The sequence below is a fragment of the Nicotiana tabacum genome, chromosome 2 (genome assembly GCF_000715075.1).
Source record: "Nicotiana tabacum cultivar K326 chromosome 2, ASM71507v2, whole genome shotgun sequence".
Classification (NCBI taxonomy): Eukaryota; Viridiplantae; Streptophyta; class Magnoliopsida; order Solanales; family Solanaceae; genus Nicotiana; species Nicotiana tabacum.
In genome coordinates, this window is record NC_134081.1 from 120,368,123 (window position 1) to 120,395,252 (window position 27,130).

Genomic DNA, 27,130 nt, shown 5'->3' on the forward strand with positions numbered 1-27,130 from the left:
GTGTAACCCCATTACAACCGAAAAATGCTTAGAGTCGCCTCCTACTGTCCTAACCCGAGTCTTAGCCCCATCATACATGTTCTTAATCGCCATAATGTAGGGAACCGACACACCTTTTGCCTCCAGGCATCTCCAGAGAACTTCTCTAGGAACCTTGTCATACGCTTTCTCTAGGTCAATAAACACCATGTGCAGATCCTTCTTCCTCTCTCTGTACAGTTCCACCAATTAAAGAGTATAAATGAAATAAAAGACAGTCTTAAAATAAAATGCACCAATGGTCTAGTAGTAAAATAGTATCTTGCCACAGTACAGACCCCAGTTCGATTCCCAGATGGTGCATTTTTTAATTACATAAAAAAACCCGAGCAACTTCGTTGGTATTTTTGGTAATTTTTTTTTGAATTTAATTGACCGACCGAAATCGGTTGGAAAATATCGATCAAAGTTGGTCGGTTAGCTCTACCAACGTTACGATTTCCGACCGCCACGAATCGGTCGGTTTTCGGTCGGTTTTTGCCAATTATCGACCAACATCGGTCGGTTTTGGCGGTCGGTTTTCTCTCATTTTTTAGTAGTGTACTATTTTTTCAAGTGGTTAAAAATATATATTTTTCATTCTTGGGCAAAATATAGTTTCCAACTTCCATCACTTGTGTATTTCTATATTTCTTCCCTGCCCATTCCAAGTTCGAGGTCCAAGTCCAACTTCTATTCAAGTACGGAATTGCGGTTACAACATCATGTGCACGTAACAGTTAAACTTCTGTGCTGTTAATTACTATATACATTGACGTTGCTGATTAGTAAAGTAAGTAGTTACATTTCTTATTTTCTAAATATTTTTAACTGTATAGAATGTAATTATATAATTTAATGTTTAACTTCTAATTTTATATTTAAGATGTTAAAAAATAATGACTGATCAGTGTATTGTAACATGTCGTTTTTTGAAAATAAAAGATTATTTGCAGATAAAGAGACTACCTTACAATCCAAGAAAGAACTCAGTCAAATTACTAACAAAAGGTATGCAAAGATGTATTGCGTACAAATTTAGTGAGTTTAATTGAATTCATTATTTTTGGATAAAAATAGACTGTTATCGACTTCATCCCCGTTCCCTCCACACACAAATATATGTCTTTTTCAACAATTAATTTAGGCAAAGGCGAGAGACTCCTTAAATAAATATATATATATTTTTTCGATAATTAAATTAAATTACTTATTATTTTCCAATAAATTGTTACAAGAGCATATGAGCATTACAAAAAATGGAAAAAAATTAAGTTATATGCTACTATGTATATTGTTTTTTTTTCTCTATATATTGTTACAAAATCCTCTTTTTGTCCCTTGATCATTTTGTTTCTTTTTTGAGTTTTCATCTTTTAATAATTGTTACTACATTAATGTTTCTTGTAAATTGTTTGTTGTCCCAAATTTAAACCAAAATTCAAAAAAAACAAAAGGGAAAAAGAGGGAGAAAAAAAAAAGAACCATTTATGACAACTCTAGAGAGAGAGCAGAAGGGCAAAGAGGAACTTAAGCAGCGCCGCGAAAAGGAAGAGAAATCGTACAAAAAAACTGAACAAAACGGACATTGCAGAATATCCCGCTCCAATTTTTTGATTATAGTTATGTATATCCCCTGAAAAAACAAAGAGAATCAGATTTTGAGTTTAGAATAGAACAGAAAATGGCGTCAACAGCTACAGGAGCTTCACCATCATCTTCTGGGTTTGGGAAAAAGAGGCAAAAGAAAGGGCAAAGACTAGAAGTTACAAATGTTGCAGAATCCACTCGGATTCGGGTCGCCCAAGTTCTTGAACAGTTCCGTGCTTCTAATGATGAAGGTATTTAATTCGATACATTATATTTATTTATTTATGTAGTAGTCACTGTTTTTGCAGTTATACTAAATAATATGACGTCAATTTGGAAAGAGTAATAAACTCGATTAACTTGAATTTCCTTTTTGTTTTGTTTCGTTTGATAATTTTTTTTAACTTTATTACAACTTGTCAAAGAAAAAAGAAGAAAAAAGATTAATACTTTATTGGTTGTATGTTAAGGTGTCATGTATTTGTTGCTGAATATGGTGCTTTGAGAGCTGATATTTTGATAAAATGGAATGCTTGATGCTTAAAGATTGTAAAATGTTTTGCGAAAAACTGTATTTGATGGTTAAAGATTGTAAATTGTTTTGCAAAAACTGTGTTTGATGCTTAAAAATTGTAAAATATTTTGCGAAAACTAAGTGAGGCTGGCTATATGAATCCTCATTAGGACGCGTTTTATTCCGATGCTCAATAATTTGTAAAGACAAATTAGGTTTTTATTTCTGTAGCTAAAAACAGCTTAATGGGTGGATAGCTATATTACAGCTGAGACACGAATAGAAACTGAATTGGGGGAATAGGGGCTGTACAGGATCAGGTAGTAAGCGTGGTTTTAGTTGCATATTCCATTGCCGAAGTGTTAATGACTTAATGCTTTTCCTTGTTCTAATTCGATGACTAATACATTATTTATGAATTACATTCAATTTACGTTGCTAGTGCCCTTTTACGTAATTGTTTGATTTTTTAGCATCTACATGTAAAATGCTGCTGCTTAAAGCTTTAAACAATGAAAATGCCGCATGAGCTGGTTTGCCAAAAGAAGAGAGAAGAAAAGAAGTATTGGTCTTATTACATGGATGTATTATGTATATCATTTCCAAGTTGACAATTTACTAGCACCCATATTCATCTTTGAAGATACACATATAAATAAGGTGTCTTTTCATGATTGAGAGGGTAATGACTTTCTTCATGCATCATTCGACCATTAAATTAGATCTGCTTAACATGGGTATTACACAAATACAAATTGTATGTTTAGCTTTCATCATAATAAGCGACTTGTAAAGTACATGATTATGTGAAGGTCTGTATGCAATTGATTAAGCATTCTTGCTTTATTTTGCATTGAGAATCATGTATGACAAGCTCTTTTCCAAAACTATATGTATCTGCTCATGTATGTTTATTCTCTTATTTTCTTTGATACGAATGAAATGAGGATGTGGGAAGATTGTGAAAGAAATATGTTCTTTTAAGTGATGAACCTGTTACTATAACTTATTTGTACTAGAATTGGTGGTTTGCGCTAACCTCAAGGTATTGACCTCTTTCGGGGAAAATCGAAAGCATGGTAATCCGCATAGTCTGGAAATAATTTAACTGTTCTCTTGTTACGTAGATAAAACATCTTTAATGCTCCATTTCTTCTATAATTTCTCATGACATATAAATGAGGTAATTGTGACTTTATATCCCCCAACCCCACCTCACCCCCCCACACAAAAAAAGAAATACGAATGAGGTAATAGTGATTTATAAGTAAATATTAAGATATGTATTTGTTGACGCAGTGTATACATTTGAATCAAACCTTTCAAATCGCGACAGAGCTGCAGTTCATATGTTATGCCGGAAAATGGGTATGAAATCCAAAAGTTCTGGGTAGGTGTAGTAAGTTTCAACATTATAAACATGTTACTCACATCTTTTCCTTAGCATTTAATAGTCACATGCATGTCGAATGCTCTGGCTGTTAAATAGACGGTATATTTTTTTTTCCTTTTCTGACTTAAGATGATGGACCTGTCTTATGTAGGCGTGGGGATCAACGTCGTATATCTATTTTCAAGACTAAAAATACAGTGGAGACACTGGAAGGAAAGGATGCACTAAGTTTTTTTAAATTTTCGGGAGAGGCAAAAGACGTTCTACAGGATTTATTTACAAAATATCCACCTGATAATGGGGAGACAAGTGAACAAGTAGTTGGGAAACACAGTAAGAAAGTTGATAAATATCGAGGAAAGAAGGATGATGTGTTCTGTAAACCTGCAATGAACAAGTCAGAAATTGCAAAAAGGGCGGAGTCACTTGCTTCAAGAATAGAAAATACCCCAAACCTGAGACAGGTTTGTACAGTTTCTATTTTAGAACTGACTAATATTATATACCATCTTGATTTAGGTTCCTTAAAGCACCTTACCTTTGTACTATGCTTTCAAAAGCGAAGAGAACAAGAAAAGAATTAGTAATGGCTTTTTCTGGTTATTTACTTGCAGATTACAGTACAGAGGTCTAAGCTTCCAATTGCTTCCTTCAAGGATGTCATTACATCTACAGTTGAATCTAATCAGGTGACCATCATATAGCATCAAACTGCATGACCTGACTATGCCTTTGTACTTTTTCTTCTCCAATCTCAATCAATAAATGCTGCCGTCACTATGTTCAAACTAAGAAAAATCTTTGAGATCAGATAAAGGCTTGTTTTCTTTCATCAAGACTGTGAACTTCTTACCCTCAAAACATTGGCACTGCTTGTATCATTCTGATTTAATGCCTGATATGGGGTTTGGATGCTTGATCGTTCTCATCTTGGATGGACTATATTATATGTTTATTCCGTGTGTAGGTGGTCTTGATCTCTGGTGAAACTGGATGCGGGAAAACTACGCAGGTTATAACTTCAAGCCTTGAGTCAGTCTGTTATCTTTAGTATTTCTCAGGGAATATGCAGTGCTTACTAACTTTTTTGTTCCTACTATTCAGGTCCCCCAATTTATTTTGGATCATATGTGGGGTAAAGGTGAGACATGTAAAATTGTATGTACTCAGCCCCGACGAATTTCTGCCACATCAGGTTGGCACCTTATGTCCGCTTTGAAGGATCCATTTCTTTCGTGTTCTATGTGGAATGTGGTAGTCAATTCATAATTGTTCTGAGTATTGCTTCTTCCATGTGCAGTTTCTGAGAGAATCTCTGCTGAAAGAGGCGAAAGTGTTGGCGACACTGTTGGTTACAAGGTAATACACTGTTCCTAATGTGGTTATTTCTTTTTCAATTTTGCTGTATCACTTTTTCCTTTGACCAAAATATAAGTAAACTGGGGTTTGGGAACTGTCTTTTGTGAATGACATCGTACTCCTTCCCGTACCAAATTTTGTATTTGTTCTTTTGGTATTGGGACCAAGCGTTTTGACCCAATAAAAAAAATCTTATTCCTTTTTCTTTTACTTTAAAAAAGATTTCAAGACCTCTCTGCTCGATTTCAAGTCGAAAACAACAACTGAGAAGATGTTCAGACTTTCAAGCTTGATATCCATACCATGAATTTCTACAAGAGTCAGATGATAGAGTGACAAAAAGGATGAAACATTAAAGTGAATCATACGGAATATTTTTTCTTTGATTAGGTAAGGTTTAAATCATATGGAATAAATTGTGATGATTAGCAGTATCAAGTGGAGAAAACTGCTAATCCCACCCATGAATCATATGGAATAATTATTTTTAATATAAGGTAAGGTTTAAATCATATAAATAAATTATGATGATTAACAATATCAAGTAGAGAAAACTGCTAATTCCACCCGTGTCGTAAATGGATATCCAACCCAATCCATTTCAAATCCAGGCTGAGGTTTTCGACTTTCTAAAAGAGGATTCTGTGAAGGTGAAGTTCACTTTCTGAATTCTTTCCTTTCTAAAGCAGAGGGTCGGATAAAGCTGTATTTGTCGAGGTAAGGTGGACCTGAATCAATGTTTCAGTTTCTTACTTATCAGTGGATTATCGCATGGTTTTCAAGAGGAGGTTGTAAACATAATTTAGAGGTGCGCAACAGAGGAGAGATCTAAGCTTTTAGCTTCCTCACCAGTCGCAAAAATTCTTTAGTCAACAGATGATTTTATCTTCGTGTGCTTATTAACTTTCTAAAGATGATTTATGTGGTGCTTAGTTGATGATGAGTGACTGTATTTTTCTGCTTGTTCTAGCACTTTAAATGCCGTCATTGTCACTGCTCTTCCTTTCCATCCCACCCCCAATCCCCAGGCAAAGAAAGACTTCTTCTTTACCTCTTCACCATTCTATGCATGTAATTTAAGTACGACCTTTAATTACTGAGTTGCGGCGAATTCCAGATACGGCTGGAAAGCAGAGGTGGGAAACACTCATCAATTGTGTTTTGTACCAATGGGGTTCTACTGAGGGTCCTGGTTACCAAAGGAAGTGCCAGCTTCAACAAAAAAGCTCCCAGGAAAATGGGCACGAATGACATTTCTGATATAACCCACATCATTGTGGTACTTTGCATTTCTCACGTAATTAGTGTTCTTACATATCCTCTGAAGCATTTCAACTTTATTTACTGCTCTTACATATGCTATGACCTCTTCTTGTGCTGTTAATCCACTGCTTCTGAGAAGTCCCTCCGTCATCCACTACCTCTCTTCACTCTACTGTCTGTTGTTGCAATTAAGAAGGAGGTGAACATTAATCTAACTCACTTCTTCAAGATATATAAGAAGGAAGGCCTTTTCACTCATTGGTCATTTGGAGGCCATGTCCTGGAAGTAGTAGTTTGGCATCTAGGTTATCCTAGATGTTGATTGATGCAAAATCTTGTTTCCGGTTCTATGCTTACATAAAATTTGCTCTTTAAATTTATGGAGGGGTTTGCTAAATACCTTATCAAATAAAAAGGAGGGGTTTGCCATTACATAGAACAGAATACTACTGGATTTATGCAATATGCACTAAGCATTCAAGGTCAAATTTATTGCTATCTATTGGGAAGGAACATATTGAGCTTTTGTTGGTGTAGGGTGGTTATCGTTATGCTTAGCAGTTTTTCCCTTTTCATATCTAATGCAACATTATAAAAATAGACTTTTTATCAGTATATTGGAATTCCATCTAGAGTTCTTGTAAATTTGAATTTGCAGAACAATTCCTATTGAAGGCGTTTGCCTTTTCTTCCCTCTTAGAAATCTAGGGCCTGGCCAGAATCAAAGTACTTCTTTAATCCCTGTGCCCAACTGGCAATACAATTGCTATACTCTAGGCTGGTAAAGTTACAAGGTGATGTATAAAGTCAACAAGGTTATCAGTTCCAATGATGATAATATAACAATCTTTGAATGCAGATGTATCCTCTAAAAACAATTCATAGATCTCTGCTCTCTAGTCATGGGATTTTTCATTTCCATGCTTTTTCCTAGTGTTTTCTTTTAGGGTAAAATGACTCTATTATTTTGTAGTACTTCTCAAAGAATATTGAGGAAAAATCATGAGTTTCTAGATTCATTATTGATAGATGTATAGATCATTGACATTAATGAATTACTTGTGTTTTTGGTTTTCTTATGGAGCCTTAGATTTTTGGAGAAAGTCTAAAAGGTCAAATATTGCAATGTGTCACTTTGTGAAGTTAAATCATTTCCTGAATTTCATTCATGATTAGATGATGTAGAAAACCATAATCCAAGGATAAGTTCTTGATTTGTGGTAGTACTATTTTCCTTTCTTCCCTCTTTTTGTCTGTCTCTGCATGTCTTTTCTTCTGTTTCCTTCTATCACTCCGCCTCAGTAGAGTTTTTTTCTTCTTCTTTTCAAAGCCTCTTCTGCAATTATCCTGCAATAATACTTTCTAATTATTATAATTTTTACTTTTCTTACTTGGCTCTTTGATTCAAGTTTGTATCAAGCAAGTCTGTGGCTTCAATCTATGTGGTGTGTGATGAAGCATGGTGTCAGTAGCTTATCACAATAGTGCATATTACTGTTTCATTGTTTATTTTGTTGCTTGCAAAGTTTCTTGATCATGTTATCCTTTGTTACTTCTGCTTGTAGACGATGTTAATACTTTCTAATTTGACATGCACTCTCAGCCTTGCTTCTTCTTTGTTTCTACTACCTTACGAGCTTCAAATTTCATAGGACGAAGTTCATGAAAGGGATCGCTACTCCGATTTCATGCTCGCGATTCTCAGGTGAACTGGTTTAATCTATTTCATGGTTACATGTTTCGTGGATTTTTACCTGTTTTGAATGATCTTTCTGACAGGAGCTGGAACCATAATGTGCTGATCTTTGGCTTGTCAACTAGTCAAGTCAATTAACCTCATTTCTGTAGTTTACTTATGCTAATCTCTGTCCTGATTCTAGAAATTAGCTTGTCATTTTCATTTGAGAAACATTCAAAAAGTGTTATACCTAATTTCTTTTAATTTAAAGTTCCCATGAAACAGCAAAATGTTCAGGTTAATCTTTCTTTACTTGCAGGGACTTGCTTCCGTCATATCCAAATTTGCGTCTGGTAAGAACATATACTGTAGAATGTTTCATTTTGCTTTTGTACTGTATAAGATGGTGCCTGTCTTTTCTTGTTTCAATGTGCATGTCATTTGATGATATAATCAAATGAATGAACCTTTCCAAATAGGTTCTGATGAGTGCTACACTTGATGCTGAACACTTTTCAAAATACTTTGGCGGCTGCCCAATTATCCGAGTCCCTGGATTTACTTATCCTGTAAAACCTTTCCCCTAATTCCTAGATGCAAATTTATCTCTTTGTTGATTTATGATGTGAGTTTTTGAATATATTTACCCCTCTACACCTATGTCAGGTAAAAACTTTTTATCTTGAGGATGTTCTTTCTATTGTAAAGTCAACTGAAAATAATCACCTTGATTCCACCTCAACCACTGTCATGTCCGAGGAGTCAACATTAACTGAGGAGTACAAAGTCGCCTTAGATGAAGCAATTAATTTGGCTTTTTCAGATGATGATCTCGATCCCCTTTTAGATCTAATATCTTCTGACGGGGGACCAAAAGTGTTCAATTATCAGCATTCTTTGAGTGGAGTGACACCATTGATGGTGTTTGCTGGAAAAGGCTGTATTGGTGACATTTGCATGCTCCTCTCTTTTGGTGCTGACTGCCATTTAAGTGCTAATGATGGAAAAAATGCTCTAGATTGGGCTGAACGGGAGAATCAGACAGAAGCTGCTGAACTAATTAAGAAACACATGGAGAAATCATCTTCCAATTGCGAGGAGCAGCAGCATTTACTTGACAAATACCTATCAACAGTTGACCCTGAACTGATTGATGATGTCCTTATTGAGCAACTAGTAAGAAAAATATGTATAGACTCAGAGGACGGAGCAATCCTTGTTTTCCTCCCTGGTTGGGAGGATATTAACAGAACACGAGAGAGATTACGCTCAAGCCAGTACTTCAAAGATACGTCTAAGTTTTCAGTAATCGCTCTCCATTCTATGGTTCCATCCGTGGAGCAAAAGAAGGTCTTTAGACGCCCTCCACCAGGCTGCCGCAAAGTTGTTCTTTCAACTAATATTGCTGAAACTGCCATTACCATTGATGATGTTGTTTATGTAATAGACAGTGGACGAATGAAAGAAAAAAGTTATGACCCTTATAATAATGTATCAACGCTTCAATCTTCTTGGGTCTCAAAAGCTAGTGCAAAGCAAAGAGAGGGTCGTGCTGGGCGCTGCCAGCCAGGAATTTGTTATCATCTTTATTCAAAACTTCGAGCAGCTTCATTGCCCGATTTCCAGGTTCCTGAGATTAAGAGGATTCCTATAGAGGAACTATGTCTTCAGGTGCTTCATTATTCTTCCTTGTCCTTTAGGAATATGATTTTTATACTGGGAATACTCAGCATGACGATTAAGTGAAATATATTTAGCTTTTTATTGGTAGTTATAAAACGTTAGCTAGGGGTGAAAGAAGGTGAAGAGACTTGCAATAATGAAAACCAAAAAAATAAAATAAAATTTCAGTAGGCTTTTGAAAATTATCATAGTTTTGTCTAAAAAAATCAACTGATGGTAAATGTAAACTATTGTAAACAATAGAGCTTGTTGTAAAACAGTTTGAATACCTTGTCAGGTCAAGCTTCTTAACCCTGATTGCAAGATAGAAGAATTCCTGAAGAAGACACTTGACCCTCCGGTTTATGAGACCATACGTAATGCAATCATTGTTCTGCAAGATATTGGGGCGTTATCAGTTGATGAGAAACTTACAGAGCTTGGTGAAAGGCTAGGATCTTTACCAGTTCATCCTCTTACAAGCAAGATGCTCTTAATTGCCATATTATTGAACTGCCTTGACCCAGCATTGACGTTGGCCTGTGCTTCTGACTATAGAGATCCATTTACCCTACCTATGTTGCCAAATGAGAAGAAGAGAGCTTCAGCTGCAAGAGCCGAGTTAGCCTCATGGTACGGTGGAAGAAGTGATCAATTAGCAGTTGTAGCTGCGTTTGAGGGCTGGAAAAGTGCGAAAGAAAGTGGTCAAGAGTCGAGGTTTTGTTCTACGTACTTTGTATCCTCAAGCACTATGAACATGTTATCAGGAATGCGTAAACAACTGCAATCTGAACTCTTGAGGAATGGGTTTATTCCAGGAGATGGATCTTCCTGTAGCCTTAACGCACAGGATCCAGGCATATTACATGCTGTTCTTGTTGCTGGTTTGTACCCTATGGTTGGGAGACTGCTTCCGCCTCTGAAAGGTGGTAAGAGGGCTGTCATAGAGACTGCAGGTGGCGATAAAGTTCGATTGCACCCTCATTCTACTAACTTTAAGCTTTCATTCAAAAAATTCTGTGATCGACCATTAATTGTATATGATGAGATAACACGTGGTGATGGAGGTCTTCATATAAGGAACTGTAGTGTTATTGGGCCACTCCCAGTTTTGTTGCTGGCAACAGAGATTGTTGTGGCTCCTGGAATTGAAGAAGATGATGATGATGACGACGACAATGATGATGATGAAAGTGATTACGAAGATGCTGATGAGGACGATGGTGAGGAAGATAATATTAAAGCGGATCAAGGGCAGAAAGTTATGTCTTCTCCTGAAAATACAGTTAAGGTCATTGTTGATAGGTGGATTCCTTTCGAGTCAACAGCTCTTGATGTTGCTCAAATTTACTGCCTGAGAGAGCGATTAGCTGCAGCAATTTTATTCAAGGTAATTTCCTCTATCCTGCACTATTTTAAAGAGAAAATCTCCTCTCCCTCCCCTCCAGCCCCAAGCAAAAGAAGATGAAAAGAGAGGAAAACAAAGCAAAGTGATTGGGTATCCTGCGCTGGTGCCATGTCAAGATAGTATTGGAGTATGTGATTTTTGGTTGGTCTAATTTGTAATCGAATGTCATGCAGGTCTCACATCCTGGAAAAGTTCTTCCTGAGATTCTTGCAGCCTCTATATATGCAATGGCTTGCATCCTCTCGTACAATGGGATGACAGGTATCTCATTGCTGCTGGAGCCTGTGGACTCGCTTACTACAATGGTCAGTGCTACTGAGATTGGTCAGCCTGATCGTGGGAGTTATAATGGAATGGATATGAATCCCATAAATTCTCTCAGTTCACCTATGTACCACGGCCAGCATCAGCGCTACTATACGCATCATCAAAGAGGCGGCATTCATATATCAAAGGTAAGACAAACTGGAATGATTTCTCAAATTATCATGTTCAAAAGACTTTTATCTCATTTGGCTTGAATTTATTCAAAGCTCTGAATGTCTCTCTACCCATACAGGGATCGTTCATGCATGGAGGAGGAACCATGAAAAGAGATCATTCTAAACGGCAGCGTGGAAATGGATCTTGACAAAACTGGTTTTGGCTGATCTATCCACACATTAAGAGAGAGAGAGAGTTCATACTTCACAGAAACAACTGTAAGAATCTTGCTGTTATACTTTTTTTCATGTTGGCAGATACCCCAAGAAGCTAAAAGTAACAGATAGGTTTTTATGCTGTAGGGAATTTAATCGTAAAATGAGTTTTGCTACATAAAAGGGACGATGGATGGGGGTATTAAGCTGTTGAAATAGAGACCGATACGCTGGTTGTTAACTGGATTTGGCCATCACTACACTGCAGCACTAGTTATGTTACTGCTCTTTTGAGGAATTGAAGAAGTGCTCTATGTGTTGGGCCTGGATTCTCCCCTCGCTTTCAGCTTCGACGTAGACTTGAAGTCGGTTGATGTCAACTGCACTTGCTGCTTGATAGGTAACTCCAAAGCTGAACAGTGCGCTGAGCCATCTCCGCTACTCAAAAAGTTGCTAGTACATTTCTGTACAAGGCCATTTATCGGTAGCCCCTTAATATAGAGTTTCAGGTTTCTGTTTTGTAACCACAGGTCCTATGGACCCAGAGACGGTGTTAAAGTGAAATCAAACTAATCAAAAATCAAGGACAACTAACTTATACAATTGAAAAATGTACTTGTTAAGTATTTCTTAGATCTTATCTTTTATAGCTATATCCATCTTTATTTAGCATGTCCATTTGCCAGTTTGAAGAATCGCTAATTCGTGATCTTTATATCTACATTCATCTTTATTTAGAATGTTGATGTGCCAATTTTAAGTGGTATTCATAGAATCCTGTACTAATATTTTTAACTTAGAATTGGCCAACTCTTATTGCCCCAAGTTTGACTACTCTTCGCCAAATTCACAAGCGTTCATTTTTTACTCCCATTTGCATATTATTGACGCTAGTGTCTTATGTTGTGTTATTGTATTATTGCTCTTCCATTTATTTGTTGTCTTTTACGTTGCTGATATTATTTTTTTCTGGTTCCTGTTGTGTTACGGATTTATAATCTCTTTTCGTTTTCTTGAGCCGAAGGTCTTTCGGAAATAGCCTCTCTATCCCTCCGGGTAGGTGTAAGGTCTGCGTACACTCTACCCTCCCCAGACTCCACTAGTAGGATTATACTGGATTGTTGTTGTTGCTGCATATTATTGACACCAAACGTCCCAAAGGTTTATTAATAGCCAGACTAGTTCTATGATTCGTTTAATAACCATGAAAGTGGAAATCTTGAACTTAAAAGCAAATGATTAACAAGTTAAACTTTTCAAAGGTGATGAATTTAGTTTCCACGCTGAGTTTTCCTTTAATAAAGATCTTACTAATGAAATTGCCTAGTTGTTCAAGCAAGTTTTATCGCACATCAAATATTTGGGAAATCAAGTTCAGTTACATTGTAACTTTTTCCTATTTTTGCCTATAAGATCACATAACCAAGATATCTTTCATGAAGATTTAGATATACATGTTGGCATGCCAATTGTAGTTCCAGTATCAAAAATCACCCTTTACCCTTTTCTGGATTTTTGCCGATGTAATCATAAAAAGCGAATTTTTTGGGATCGAACAAACTTTGATTTTCGGCTAATCAATGCGTTACAACTCAGTTTTCAGTGCGAAAAAAGATTTTGTAGTTGCCAATGCAACTTATTACATTGATATAGGATAAAATTATCTTTTCCATCTACCAAAATTCTTGGACCAAAATACAAAAGCTCGTCAAAATATATTAGCAGTTCAATAGAGAAACACATAAAAAGTTAAAAATAATGTGTCTTTCTTTTCTCACTTTTTTTATTCATTTAGATGATATGTACAAGTAGTAGTTACTTTCACATCAACTACACGGGTTCAGAAAACAACGCAGCCTATACTATTTCAGAGGCAAATTGAGCAGAGGTCATGCTGGTTCGACTGAATCCACTACTTTCTACTCTAACATGTATACAAGTAAAAAAAGAAAATAATCTAAACTTACTAACTCTAGACTTTGAATTCGTCTTTGCTATTCACATAGCTTTGCAATTATCAATTGACTGAAATTAAACTCTCCTTATAAACAACCAACTCAAGTCTGCCTCTTTTCCCATAAAAGCCAAGTGTCTTCACTTCTTGATTTGCAGGATCATAAATCACCAATTGTCCATTGCTATTTTCCAAAATAAACTCACCATTTTTCCAAAACCCTAAAGGCCTCTCCACCTTTGAAAGAGGGCCAATTCTTTGCAGTTTAGTCCAACAATTTTTAACTCCCAATTCATTTGTCACCCAAATATCAAAATATTTCTCCACTTGTTTCAAACAATAAACAATAAGAGAAATTGACTCATTTAATGGTACAATCACCCAAATATTTCTAATTTCTTGCTCCCCAAAAACTCCAATATTTGATGGTAATGGTGTATTTTCAAAAGTCTCTTCACTCATATTAAATGAAAGAATCACCTCATTATTATCACCATTTTGAGCTAACCAACAAAAAATCTCATTTTTATATATCATACTCCAAGATATATAACCATACTTTATTTTAGCTGGTACAATCCCATTATACTTTTTCCAAATATTTTCATTTAACGAATATATCTCAACTTGATAAACAACAACACGATCATTTGAAAGACAAAATAAAATTTGTATTACCTTATAATCATTTCTTTTGGAATCAAACCCTAATCCAAAATCACTTCCACGTACTGTTGAACCAACTAGACGTTGAATTTGTGATTGAGGCAATATTTTGTAATCTCTAATTGAAGGATTCCATATAACAATATTATCTGGATATCCACATAAACAAACAATTCCATTACATGGACCAATATGTCGAACGTGACCAAATTTATCATTGAAATATGATGGAAAATCTTGATTAATAAACACATCTAATGTGTCATTAATCGATAATGAGACCACCCTTTTATTTGTAATATTTCCGCGGCGACTAATTAACAAACGAACGTAATTTTTTTTCCTGCTCAGATTTTGCAAATGCTTTGATATGAGATTAGGGTTCTTGATAAGAGAATACCATAATTTGCAGACACATTTGAACCTAATCAAAGAAGTTACAGGCAGTCTTGTCAAAATCTCGAAAATTACATCTTCAGGTAGATTCATTGCCCCTTTAATATATATTCTCTCGTTTTTCTCCTGTTTTTTCATGAAAAAATATTTTTGTTGTATTTTTTTTTATCTGGTCTTTTTTGTGGGGTTTCTTGAAATGGATTTGTTAGAAAGGAAAGGGAAATAGGAAAGTCTAAAGTAGTCCACAAATGTAGCAAGTCCATTCTAAACACGAGAACACAAGAAACTAATTTCCCACGGATTATAAGTTTAATTTAATGTTTCAAGAAATAATTAAAGTGGTGGTTCCAAATGAAGGTTGAAGTATAAACGAAGATTAATTTTTGAAGTTCCTCATTTCTTGGAATAAAGTTACTTCCCATACTCAAAACAACTCGTGACGGCCGTGCTCGTCTTGGACTTAATCGTGCCCTTTGGGTCAGCCAAGCTCATGCGACGCCGACGTCAATGAAGAATGCAATTTAAATATTTTTAAAAAAAATACTTAAAACCATCATTGGAAGTTGTGTCACGGAAAAATTATTCAATCTCTTATGATATTTTAATTCCAAATATATAATAGCGCTCCAAGATAATAAAAAAGTGCTTATAATGATACAAGAAAAGAAGAAGACAATAAATGGAAATTTTTGCCTACTAAACAAAGTAGAGACAAAGCACTTCTTTAATAGATATATATCGTTTAATTTTGACTACATGCATAGACTTGCTCTAGGAATAGAAAATTGAAATTTCCTCAGTACATTCACATCACTATTAGTTACTCCACTAAAGACTTTAAGACTAAATAGGGGTTCCTATTTATTCTAAGGAGGTAACAAGAATTTGTCCCTCCCTTACCCAATTTTCTTAAGGAAAAATTCTGGGTTTGAGTAAGGAATAATTTCTGGTGAGAGCAATTTTTTTTTTATTGGACAAAAAAATTATTTCTAATTGGATGTATGATCTGAACGATAAATTACCCATGCAAAGATTATGCGGCAGGTGCCACTTTTGCTCCATCATCGATGTCGTCATCATCATCACTTTCAGATTCTTGATTCATACAACAGAAGCTAATTACAGGCCTAGCTTCAATTGCTAGAATCCTGGAGGGAAGAAAAGGTGATGTATTTTCGCTCACAATCACCACCATTTTTGAACAAATTGAAAACTTAAAAGGAGTTTATATGTGAGAACTTTGGAAAACACTAGTTGTGAGAGATGATGAAGGGTAATACTACTCTTGTCCTATTTATAGCATTGATATGAGTGGCATTTGCAGAAAATATCGACCTATTTTTTCAGACTTGTCATCATTATTGTTGATTGAATCTTTCTACTTTTTTGAGATTTGTGTTGTCATTGTTGATAATGGTGTGACTATGTTTTTTTTGTGCCGAGGGTTCTATCGGAAATACTCTTTCTACCTTCACAAGATAGGGTAAGACTGCAGACACACTACCCTCCCCAAACCTTACTTGTAGGATTATAGTGAGCTTGTTGTTGTTGTTGTTGAGATTTGAGTGAACAATTAAATCCTAATGTTAGATAGGGTACCACCGTGTTGTGGTTGTGGTGTGGGATGGATAGAATCTCTCCGACCTTGGCTACGGTCTAGGGTTCAAGCCTTGAATATGAAACACTTTTTAGTGGAGTTTATGTGCGTTGAGAAATCTGAATTAATCGGACTCGAATGTAATACTGAACACCGGGTGAGACACACAAAAAAAAAAAAAAATGTGAGATAGGGTAGGGTATAGTGATAGTGAAAAGAGAGGAACAAGAAGCTAAAGACCACACAATGTTTAGGGAATGGAATGGAATGGCATGAGGTAAACTCATGGAAGGCTACTGGCTTTCACAATCCACACGTGCTTATTCCCATTTATGCACACTCTTTTGCTTCATTGTCCTTTTGCCAGCTTGGAAATAGAGTCAAAAAAGCTAGGCAATGGGAAAAAAAAACATATATTTAGCATAGTTTAACAAGGTAATAATTTTTAAATGTGTCTCAGTACAGTTTTTTTAAGCCGTGAAAACAGTCTCTCACAAAAATATAGGGTAAGGCTGCGACAATATACCCTTGTGGTCCGGCCCTTCCCCGGATCCCCTCATGGCAGGAGCTTAATGCACCAGGCTGCCCTTTTTTTTTACTTAGTATATTTTTTGAGCTGTGTAAATTAGTTAAAGATTTATTAAGTTTATGAACTATAGTATTATGAAGTTCTACCAATGAGTTTATGAAGTACGTGATCGAATGATATTCTTTAATTGGTCAAACTATAGTATATTTCTCGTGGAAGGTAATCTATTTTTGCCTTCTTTTCATGTAATGTATTTTAATTTACAGTACGAATATGCTTTTATTATAGGAACCTCCTCACTTTAGAAATTTATATTATTCACAGGACCAACTTAATATTGTAATCCTTTGCTTTACTGGTTATGATTTCCTGATTTAGTGTCGATTTACTAGGCAATGCCTCTTGGAATTGAAATATAAAGATTTCCAATATAATTTTCACACAAATTAAAGGCTTCTATTATATATATGCAGAAGAATTTCTATAATTGAGAAAAGTAATTATAAAAAAAAAAATATATATTAAAAAAATACGCTTTTTTTAATTAAAAAAATGCATGATCAATCACACTCATGCTGAATCCAGTAACTCTTGAAAAATTTAAAAGAAATGATGATACTAAGTTCTCATCACTGAAAAGCCCTTGCCCTGTACCAATTTAGGGATATTATCACTTTTAGCCCACACCAAAAACTATTTACATACAGTAGCCGAAAAAGTGTATAAAATTTGTATAATTTTTATATATAACATACAGAATGTATATATATACAAAAAATATACATTTTTCGGCTATTATTTTAAAAGCAACTATACAATGTCATTTTCCCACCAATTTCAATATAATTTACGATGCAAGTATCTAAAATACTACAACCACAGATGATAGTAAGAAAAGGAGAATAAAAAGCAAGTTATTTTCAAATGCCATATCCAACTAAGATATTAGGCAAATAAAGTTTCTCCAATGCCATCTAACGTTCAATACATTGTCTGTGAACTAATTGAGACATTACCCTGCCTAATTCTAAAGCTTAAAAGCAGCATTTTGCTGCCTCAGCAGGAAATGCATTTCATACTTTCTGCATACAAGTTCATTTTCTGCTCATGATGAATCTATTCAAACTTCTTTAGCCTGAATTTGCCCGTCGGGATTCTGCTGAGGATACCACGATCCAGCTTTTTGTAATGGCCTTGAAGCCGTTCGAGGGCATTATATACAAAGCCATCAACTTTATCATCATATCTTTCATACAGAACTGGGAGCGTGTGCGCAGCAACAAAGCCTTAAAACATTCAACATTGCACGCATAGCTAAAATTAGAACCTTTCTGGAGCTTGATGTGAGTTGTAGAGGAAAACATGAATGGCCCCTACTAAAACCTTGACAACTCAGAACAAATATAAAATCAATGGTCACTTACCAATATACAGAACAGTCAAAAAATTGCACCAGCTTCCAATAATAGCAGCAACCCATAAGCTCACCACAACCTATAACAAATCCCAAGGCATTAATTTAGTAGTCGTCAGAAAAACATTTGATGAATTCATAGGGTATATTTGTTTCTTTTCCAAGTATTAAAAGCTTGAGCATCCTATAAGGAGAGTCAGAGACTACACATGGACAAAATGCTAAAGATCTTGATAAAAGCATTGATAACTTTGCAGAGGAGAAAAACTTTGATTCTTCCCATTTAGGTCCGATTCGGAACCCTCCATTGTAAAGAACAGCATTTTAGTTAAGTACGTTATCCACTGAATATATCAAACATTGAGCAATAGCATTTCACAGCAATACAGATTGTTGCATCACAGATGAGAAAAAGGAGTTTCAACATTAAGTTACATCGTATTAAATAGACACAGGAGAAAAGATAACCCAAGAGGAGGAAGCAAATTTAGAGAAAAGACAGGAGAAGGCTGGAGTCTTCTTTATCATTTTTGTTCCTTTTAAGAGAAGGGGCTGGGAGGTGCAAGTTTATTGTCAAAAAACATGCACGTTATTCGATCAACCAACTCAAAATATTTATATATTGCAAATTGAGTGGAAGTACCTACAAGTTTTCTAAAATCTGGGGATAACATTAAGCACACATGCATCTTACTTCAACAAACATGTTTGTTTGGAAAATGTTATTCCCAGAACGTTTAACAGATAATGACAGCAATATATGTGTTCGCTTCTTGCAATTGCATTTGAAGGGATAGGGTAATTTGCTTTGCAATTCTTTCTGGAATCTTTGACAGCGTAAATGTCACAGTTTGTCCACTTGTTGGAAATGAAAGGTAAAAGTACAGCTATCTACATTTATAATTATTTACAATTTCCTTGGGTCTATATAAAACAGAATGAAAAGCTGTCTGGAAGCACAAACATAGAGAGAGGGCAAACTAGAAATAATACGATCTTTATGTACTGCTGTTGTTTTATGAAGGCAAATTCCAGATCAATCAAATTGGTAAACGTACTTGACAAATGCTGAATTAGAGCAAGTTTACTATAGGGATAAGGGGCCCTTGACCGTTGCAAAAAAATTTAGCGAAGTTGACAAATAGGAAGGAAAATAATTTTTGAAAATCTAGCTTGAAAGAGAGTCCTAATACAAATCAAATGCATAGTACTTTGTAATGAAGAACAAACTTTATTCAAATAAGCTTAACCATTTGAAAATATTCCAACAAATATATGAAGATTTACCACTAAGAATTGTTTGATGTTACCCCCACAGGCAACATCTTGAAGGAAGCGCAAACCACGGTTTACTTCAGCACCTATAGACTTGGCAATGCTGATGAAAAGGTCATCAGGTAAGACAAGACGAGGAACTTTAGCTGGAGACCTGTTGTCAAGAAGATCGCATCGGCATTAACTTGATTCAAGAGTATCATACCAATTGACAAATGAGAACAAGAAAGGAGAAAATGATATTGCCCAGGAAACAGGTTAGGCTGTATTACCTGTTCATTATGCCAGAGGCATTTTTCCAAAGAAACTGAGCAATCATACCAATGACAAGAGCAAAGCATACAAGTGAAAGAAAATTGTAGTTCAGCCACTCAAATAGCACCCAGATGGCTGTGGCACTGGCTAAAACACCAGCTGAGATTTTCTTGTTTCTCCATAACAGCACGTCAGCAGCTACAAATCCGGTGAAGCATATTTAGGATTGGTAATACAACAATAGTAAGGACAAAGGAAAACAAAGGTATATAGGTGGCCTACATCTGCCTCCACCTAAGATATGGTGTACTGGCTTTTGACGGCCAAATAGCCTATTGAGCTGAGCATTAACCAAGCTTGATTTCTCCTCTTCAAAGAAGGACCCCGACTTCTGCTTCGACAGCCCATCAGCAATTGATTCCACAATGTTGTTCAGAAGAGCCTCAGCTGTAATTTTCTCAGGCATTTTCCTGCCATTTTAAGTATGTATAAGAGATGAAGCCAGTCATTAGAAGAATAAACTTCAATACCCAAAGTCATCATAGACAAGCGCAAGATTCATGTAGACGAAAAACTGGTGAAAATTAACAAGAAACAAAAGATAGAGAGCTTCTGGTAATTATTACTATCTCAGTAGAAACAGCACACAGGATTATCCAAGTAGAAACAAAGCTGGAACAAGTTTGACCTTGCAACATCTTAAAATTTTGCCTTCCCTGACGAGGATCACGAGACTGAATCAACTTTCCTTCCCACTAATCTAGACATTCTTCTTTTTTATCATATATTAATTTTTTCCCTGTACTTTTTCTGGAAGAAGGGCATTTGTTTCTTCAGTTAACTGTATGTTGCTAGTCTGATACAAAACTGAGCTCTAATTTATCATCGCTAAGGAAGGATTTGAAAGGCCTATCCGATATCTCCTCTTTTGTCATATAATTAACTGCATAACATCCACATAATCCTTCTCCCTTTCTACAAACAACAACGACGACCCAGTAAAATTCCACTAGTGGGGTCTGGGGAGGGTAGTGTGTACGCAGACCTTACCCCTACCCGAGAGAGAACAGAGGTTGTTTCCGAAAAGACGTAGCATTGTAGTCATCGAGACAGAAGAAAATTACAGTTGTGATTTGTATATGGTGCTACCCTATACTCCTCTACAATGTCCAAGGCCTACATCCTTTCACACTATTCATCAACTTTACAACAAAACAAATTCAGATGGATATGGATCTCTCTCCATCAGGTCAACAGACTCTAGACATTTCTCAAACATTGGTAATGTACGATACCAGTAGTGCTGCCAACTATTTCAAACATTAATATATACAATAAAATCACAACCCAAGGATCCAACCAGGGAAAATACATGACTATGCGCAGCTTAACATTTGTTTTTCAAATTAAAACAAAATTAGGTGTTCGTTTTTCAGACTCGTTTTGGAGTCTTGTCTAAACTCTAAACATGCTCAATCACTTCGTACGCAGTGAACAGACTCACCACTATGTTCATATTAATTGAAAAGAAGATACAACATATGAAAAAAATCAAGTGAAATAGAACATTCCAGAAGTTTAAGAATTGGTTCCTGCATAAAAAAACAAACTTCAAAACAGTAATCTGCAAAAAGGGAACCAAAAAAAAAGGTAAAGGAAATACTATGCACAAAAGGTGCCTTTTTTTTCAATTGGTGGGCCAACGAGGGTAAAAGAATAACGAATCTTACGGCAAAATCATATCTTAATTTGGGGTCTGATTAAGGATTTCAACACATCAAGTAAAATATCTCCAAGAATGAACAAATAAATTGTTACTGATTTACCAGTAAAAAGGAGCACAAGTGGGAAGCAGAAAATTATTAACTGAAAATAAATTAAAGAATGCGAAAACCCAGAAGTTTACACACGCGCACACACACACACACTGGATAAACCAGCAAGACACAAACTTTCATCAAATAACCCAAATATTTCCCAACAAAATCAGGTTTATGCATTACTAAAAAGACACAACTGATTTGCAGGAGAGAACAAGATAATCTTAACATCAACATACCCAGTAAAATCCCACTATAGTGTACGCAGACCTATCCCTATCACGAAAAAGGTAGAGAGGCTGTTACAATAATATCAAAAGAGAAACAAAAGAAAAGGCCTGTAACAACAAGAGATGGGAGAAAGATAATAACAGCAACACATAAGTGAAAGGAGAACAAGACAAGATAATCGTACACAAACAAAAACAATGTAGCTCTAATCAAAACACCATATTCATAGCTCAGAAAATTAAAGAATGCGAAAACACAAACACACACACACACAAAAAGAAAAAAAGAAAAAAAACAGCAAGACGCAAACCCAAAAGTTTCCCCCAAAATAAGGTTTAAGCATTATTAAAAAGACCCAATTGATTTGCAGGAAAGAGCAAGATAATCGTACACAAACAAAAACAATGACCTTAAATCAGAGGAGCAAAACCCAGATGCCAAAAAGTAAGAGGAAATAAAAAAAAAGACTCACCAAATCAAATGTAAGAACAAAATCAGAAACAGAACCAAACCCAAAGCGATGAAGTAATATTTGTTTGTGGATTTTGGACCCCTTGTACGTACGTTTAGGACATAGTAGTTGGGGCGAACTAATGGTGTGATAATACTAATAGTATAGAATTTGAATTGGGAAATGGGACGAAGATGAGATTCTATATTAAAAGCCTGCGTTATGTCTGTACTATATATAACGACACTTTGCAACAGTCGCCACTTGTGTTAGTGCCATGATTCAAATAATGCTTATTTAATTCCCTGTTTTGGCGCCTCCAATTTGTCGATTCGGTTCAATTTCTTAAAATATACGAAATTGACTAAAATAATTTGATTTGTACTTTATTGGAGTTGGGTCAGTTCAAATTTGAAAATATGAGATTATAATCATTAATGGCTTATTTATTACAAATTATTTTATAATATATTTTATTGTACGGTATTATTTTGATGAATACAATATTTGAATAGATTATATCATTTATTTCATGATACTAATTTTTACGAACGTGCGTTGCTCGTTAATACCATATCAATTGAAAACATACACAAGAAGAAAGAATTATTGTAAATATTCAATTAATATTGTGTAAAACATCAAAAGTTCAGAAAGAATAATTAGGTGGTAAGATAAACTTGTAGGACATTCACAAATTAATCAACAACTCAATTATAAGAAGTTTTAGTCCTTAAAATCATTGCAAACTCAGTTTTAGGCACTTTTCCAAATGTTTTACAAAAAATGTGCTAGAAGAGTTACTATGTGAAAAATTTATGAACATATTTCTAGTATCTTGAGTTTTACCGATGGATAGTTTTTTATAACTTTAGTAGACCATAGGTCTTCTTTTCATGTGCTACCAATCAAAAGAGACAAAAAAAAAATGAAATTTCTTATGATTGTTGCTCATATAATTGAGGACGAAGATTCATTCATTTGTAGCTCAAGGTAAAATTCTCTTATGATTCTTATTAACAAACTATATGTAGTTCGTTGGATCTATATTATAAAATGGCACAACTTATAATCATATTCAAAAGACAGCAAATTACTCGACTTTCATGCGCATATTTATATTTAAAATTTTCTTTGCTAGGAGATCTTTAATACTACTATCACCATTGTTTTCGAGGGTCACATCACCTCTTATAATTGCATATGAAAAAATTCCTTCCTATGACGTAAAGTAATAAATCACTTAATATTGCATATGTTCTTTCTTTTATAGTATTTGTTAGGTGAATTTTTTCAATTTCATGTCATAAGTATGATTACATAAAGCACATATTTAATGTACCTTTATTCTTGTTGATTTAAAAAAAAAGTACTTGTAGTACTTGACGGAAATGGCATTAAAAATTTATTACTTTATCAACATCCCCTCTTGATTGGTAACAGAATTTCTCCAAAAGCTTCTTATCTCCTTCCCTAAGAAAATTATTCTTTAGGTCAAACGTTTGATTTGGCATTGGCACAAGAAATTCTTTTAAAACATTTGAGTCTAATCTAATCTTTGGGTGAGAAATCATGATAACTAATATAAATAACTGTCTTTAGACTGTTGTAATTTATGAAAAAATATTTCGGTTTGAATTTTTAATAGGCCAAAATCTACGTTTATTCATATTATACGATAATAAACATGTGAATGCAGCCGAATTCAGTTTGTAAAAGTAATTAAAATTCATCTACTATTACTTGTTATTTTGTCTATCAACATCATTTGGCATGTAAAAGTACATATATTTCACGTTATTATTACAAAGTCTTGTGCCAAAAATGAGCTTTTAACATTAAAATATAAATTGAAGAAACAAATAAGTTTCTCATTTTAGTTATATTAAATCAATTCAAATGATTAAAATCAAAAATAAAAAAAAACTTTACATATAATGAAGAATATTACAATAAATCTTATACATTTTGACAATGTAAATTTTTTGTTGTTATTTTATGCTTTACTTGTTATGACATATTACTTATACTATTTTTAAGGTTCTAAATAAGGTTGCTGGATATAATTATCTATTATTGCAAGTCATTTAACTGTCTATCATTGCAAGCGATCAACATAGGGATTTTCTATTTTCATCTAATCACCCATTGCATAAAATACACAGAAGAATATCCGTCTTATACATCTGGTTCGATAAAGGCGCTTTAATCATGACTAATGTAGTCTTAAATATTAATATTCGAGATAGTAATTTTTGTAAAACTCAAAGTTATAGTATTTTAAAGTTCCCACTGATTAGGTTGTAATAACCATTAAATTGAGCTTAATATTAATGTTAAGTTAAAATAACCAAGTGGTGAAGCTATACAATCTAGTTATAATATACATATTAAATTTAGAGAATGTTGTCGAGAAAAAGATTCTTGTTATTGCAAGAATTGTATTACAACCAATGTTTGCAGTTACAAATTAGCAAGAATATCCCTTCAACTCAAGTTTTTAGTTTTCGAAAAGTCATACAAAAAAAAAATCAAAATATGTCAAGGCTAAAATGACAAACGTGCAGCTGCATGTAGAATATTCATAAAGTTATTTGTATTCTAAAACAACTTTCTTGAGTTCAATTACATGTCTAATTGAAGTAGAAGAATCTTAAGGTTATTTGTTTTCTAATACAACTTTTTGGTCGATGTTTTTGTCGTTGGCATGATCTTATGTGAAGAGATAATTCATTTAATTTCAAAAAAAGTATTAATATATAGTCCGTCAACATTAAAGGGTTATAGATAATTGAATAAAATTTTATCCAACAAATATTATCTTTTTGAAGTAATACGTTTGCTTTCAAAAATTTAGTAGAGAATCAAAATATTAGAAATTGAGAAGAAACAAAAGTTAAACGCATATTATGAACAGGGGCAGCTAGAAACCCGAATTGAATACAGGTTCGTCTGAACTCAATAATTTTTATTCAAGAAATTCATTCGGTGAAAAAAAAATTATTAATATGTACAAATATTAAATTTAGAACCCAATAAAATTATCGTACTAAAATTTAAAACTCATAAAGTTAAAATTTTAGCTCAATCTCCGACTATTAATAGCCGTGTTTTTCTTAAAACTTTCGTAAGATTATGCATAAGAATTTTTTTATTTTTTATTTTATAGATGTGCCTTTCTAGTCAAAGTGGGATTCCATTTGCTTCTTGATTAGGGATGGAATGGCAAGTCCATAATCAGCTTTTAATTTTTTATTTTATTTTTATAAATGTGCCTTTCTAGTCAAAGTGGGATTCATCTATTTGCTTCAATGTGGGATCCTTAATCCGCTTTATCATAGCCCCTACATATATTAGTTCATAAAAAATTTAATATATTAATTTGTAGGTGATTACAATTTCGTCCTTATTTAACATAAAATTTTATGGCTAATTTGGTTCATTCACATTGTATTCATGCTTTTATAATAACTAGTCTCTTTGCTCGTGCGTTGCACTAATATCTTAAGTCAAGTATCACATAATTTGTACAAAAGATATTAAAATTTTAATCGCATATATATATATATATATATATATATATATATATATATATATATATATATATATATATATATATATATATATAGAGAGATAATTATTGTGCGCCACCTTCACCGGAAAATGCCGCGAGGTCGACCTCAGAGACATGCAATCAGTGTGGAATTGAAGGAGTTACTATCGAAGTGTTCAATCACGAAGTCAGTAGAGAAATTAGATGAGGCAATTACGGTTATAGCTGAGGAAAAACCAATGGAACAGTGGCCAGCCCTAACAAAAAGGCTTCACCGGAAAATGCCGCGAGGTCGACCTCAGAGACATGCAATCAGTGTGGAATTGAAGGAGTTACTATCGAAGTGTTCAATCACGAAGTCAGTAGAGAAATTAGATGAGGCAATTACGGTTATAGCTGAGGAAAAACCAATGGAACAGTGGCCAGCCCTAACAAAAAGGCTTAAGACCCCGCCGATAATAGCTGAAAGTTCAAATTCAGTATAATCTATGCAGAGTAAGAGTGCAACTGTCATAATTGAAGGACCTAAACAAACAGGAGGTGACAGGGGAACGGGAGAGCCTGGAGCGCAGAGGAAATTGGAGCTACCTGCTCAACCAGTTGCAGCGACAAAATGGAAGAATCTATTTGCGGAGAACAAGATGGCTACTAGAGGTATGAATCTACATTACATAACTCCTACGATTAAGAATGGAGTTAAAGTGGCTAAATTAGACAAAGAGGTGGTTGAAAGAGCTACTGAGCGACGGAAAATGGTTGTAATAGTGTATGTAGTGGGTGAAACGCCTACTATAGCTGCATTTGAAAGATTTGTCATATTCCAATGGAATTTTGTTGCTAAACCCTCGATATACCTCCATAATGATAGGTGTTTTGTGGTAAAATTTGCTACTATGGAGGATAGAGATGTTATGCTGTATTTCGTACCTTATACGATAAATAGCAAACCAATTGTGGTTAAAATGTGGAATGCTGCTTTTGATTTTGCAAATGAAGTACTGAAGACCATCCCACTATGGATTCAACTTCCTAAGCTGCCACTGAATTGCTGGGAGGATGACTCGCTAAGTAGAATTGGTAGTACATTGGGTGTTCCTATATATGCTGGTGCTTGCACCACTAAGGTTGAACGTATATCATATGCCAGAATTTTAGTTGAGATGGATGTTACTAGACCTCTCCCAAGACAGATCATGGTGGAAGATCCAAACGGAAGGAAATTCGAACAGGAAGTTTGGTATGATTGGATGCCTATGTATTGTAATAAATGCTTGCAACTAGGGCATGTGTGCCAGGAATCACAGAAAGAAGCTTTGCCAAAACAAATAAAGGGGAAAAATCAGAAGCCTTAACAATTCTGGAGGAGAATAGGGCATGAGGAAGGGGGTACACAAAGGGATCAGGGCATACAAAAGAATGCTATTCCACAAACTCAAGTACAGGATGAGAAGCAGAAGGGAATTGAA

At 34.7% G+C, this 27,130-nt stretch overlaps 3 protein-coding genes across 9 annotated transcripts; 1 reads left to right on the forward strand and 2 right to left on the reverse strand.

Moving 5' to 3' along the window:
* The first annotated feature begins 1,474 nt into the window (after positions 1-1,474).
* On the forward strand, positions 1,475-12,198 carry LOC107768344 (DExH-box ATP-dependent RNA helicase DExH6). Of its 4 annotated transcripts, XM_016587463.2 has the most exons (16): positions 1,475-1,859; positions 3,422-3,512; positions 3,667-3,979; positions 4,130-4,204; positions 4,483-4,527; positions 4,620-4,710; positions 4,816-4,874; positions 5,992-6,153; positions 7,790-7,842; positions 8,135-8,168; positions 8,295-8,384; positions 8,482-9,486; positions 9,776-10,867; positions 11,059-11,340; positions 11,445-11,586; positions 11,671-12,198. In XM_016587463.2, exons 1-15 carry the CDS (start codon positions 1,703-1,705, stop codon positions 11,514-11,516), a joined length of 3,621 nt encoding a protein of 1,206 aa, XP_016442949.2. In that variant the 5' UTR covers positions 1,475-1,702; the 3' UTR covers positions 11,517-11,586; positions 11,671-12,198. The 4 variants fall into 4 exon arrangements, with proteins under 4 accessions (XP_016442949.2, XP_016442951.2, XP_075094603.1 ...); XM_016587465.2 differs by lacking the exon at positions 8,295-8,384; XM_075238502.1 differs by lacking the exon at positions 5,992-6,153.
* Positions 12,199-13,272: 1,074 nt separating this feature from the next.
* Positions 13,273-15,885, reverse strand: LOC107768345 (F-box/kelch-repeat protein At3g23880-like). Its single transcript, XM_016587466.2, has one exon. The coding sequence runs from the start codon at positions 14,675-14,677 to the stop codon at positions 13,541-13,543; it is 1,137 nt and encodes a 378-aa protein (XP_016442952.1). The 5' UTR covers positions 14,678-15,885; the 3' UTR covers positions 13,273-13,540.
* A 1,669-nt stretch (positions 15,886-17,554) lies between these two features.
* On the reverse strand, positions 17,555-22,325 carry LOC107768346 (reticulon-like protein B8). 4 transcript variants are annotated; one of them, XM_016587468.2, is made up of 7 exons: positions 22,133-22,325; positions 21,669-21,705; positions 19,892-20,079; positions 19,627-19,807; positions 19,367-19,508; positions 18,090-18,159; positions 17,555-17,951 (listed from the first exon to the last, which is right to left on the reverse strand). In XM_016587468.2, exons 3-7 carry the CDS (start codon positions 20,073-20,075, stop codon positions 17,782-17,784), a joined length of 747 nt encoding a protein of 248 aa, XP_016442954.1. In that variant the 5' UTR covers positions 20,076-20,079; positions 21,669-21,705; positions 22,133-22,325; the 3' UTR covers positions 17,555-17,781. The 4 variants fall into 4 exon arrangements, with proteins under 4 accessions (XP_016442954.1, XP_016442953.1, XP_016442956.1 ...); XM_016587467.2 differs by lacking the exon at positions 21,669-21,705; XM_016587470.2 differs by lacking the exons at positions 21,669-21,705; positions 22,133-22,325 and adding an exon at positions 22,070-22,114.
* Between the last annotated feature and the right edge of the window lie 4,805 nt (positions 22,326-27,130).

Excerpts from the sequence above, each read along its gene's own strand:
- LOC107768346 (XM_016587467.2), bottom strand. The coding sequence starts at position 20,075 with ATGCCTGAGAAAATTACAGCTGAGGCTCTTCTGAACAACATTGTGGAA. Across the intron at positions 19,808-19,891 it reads TATCTTAGGTGGAGGCAGAT|CTGCTGACGTGCTGTTATGG; the intron begins GTAGGCCACCTA and ends CCGGATTTGTAG. Across the intron at positions 19,509-19,626 it reads GCCTCTGGCATAATGAACAG|GTCTCCAGCTAAAGTTCCTC; the intron begins GTAATACAGCCT and ends TCTTGACAACAG.
- LOC107768344 (XM_016587463.2), top strand. The coding sequence starts at position 1,703 with ATGGCGTCAACAGCTACAGGAGCTTCACCATCATCTTCTGGGTTTGGG. Across the intron at positions 7,843-8,134 it reads TTCATGCTCGCGATTCTCAG|GGACTTGCTTCCGTCATATC; the intron begins GTGAACTGGTTT and ends CTTTACTTGCAG. Across the intron at positions 8,169-8,294 it reads CATATCCAAATTTGCGTCTG|GTTCTGATGAGTGCTACACT; the intron begins GTAAGAACATAT and ends CTTTCCAAATAG.
- LOC107768345 (XM_016587466.2), bottom strand. The coding sequence starts at position 14,677 with ATGAAAAAACAGGAGAAAAACGAGAGAATATATATTAAAGGGGCAATG.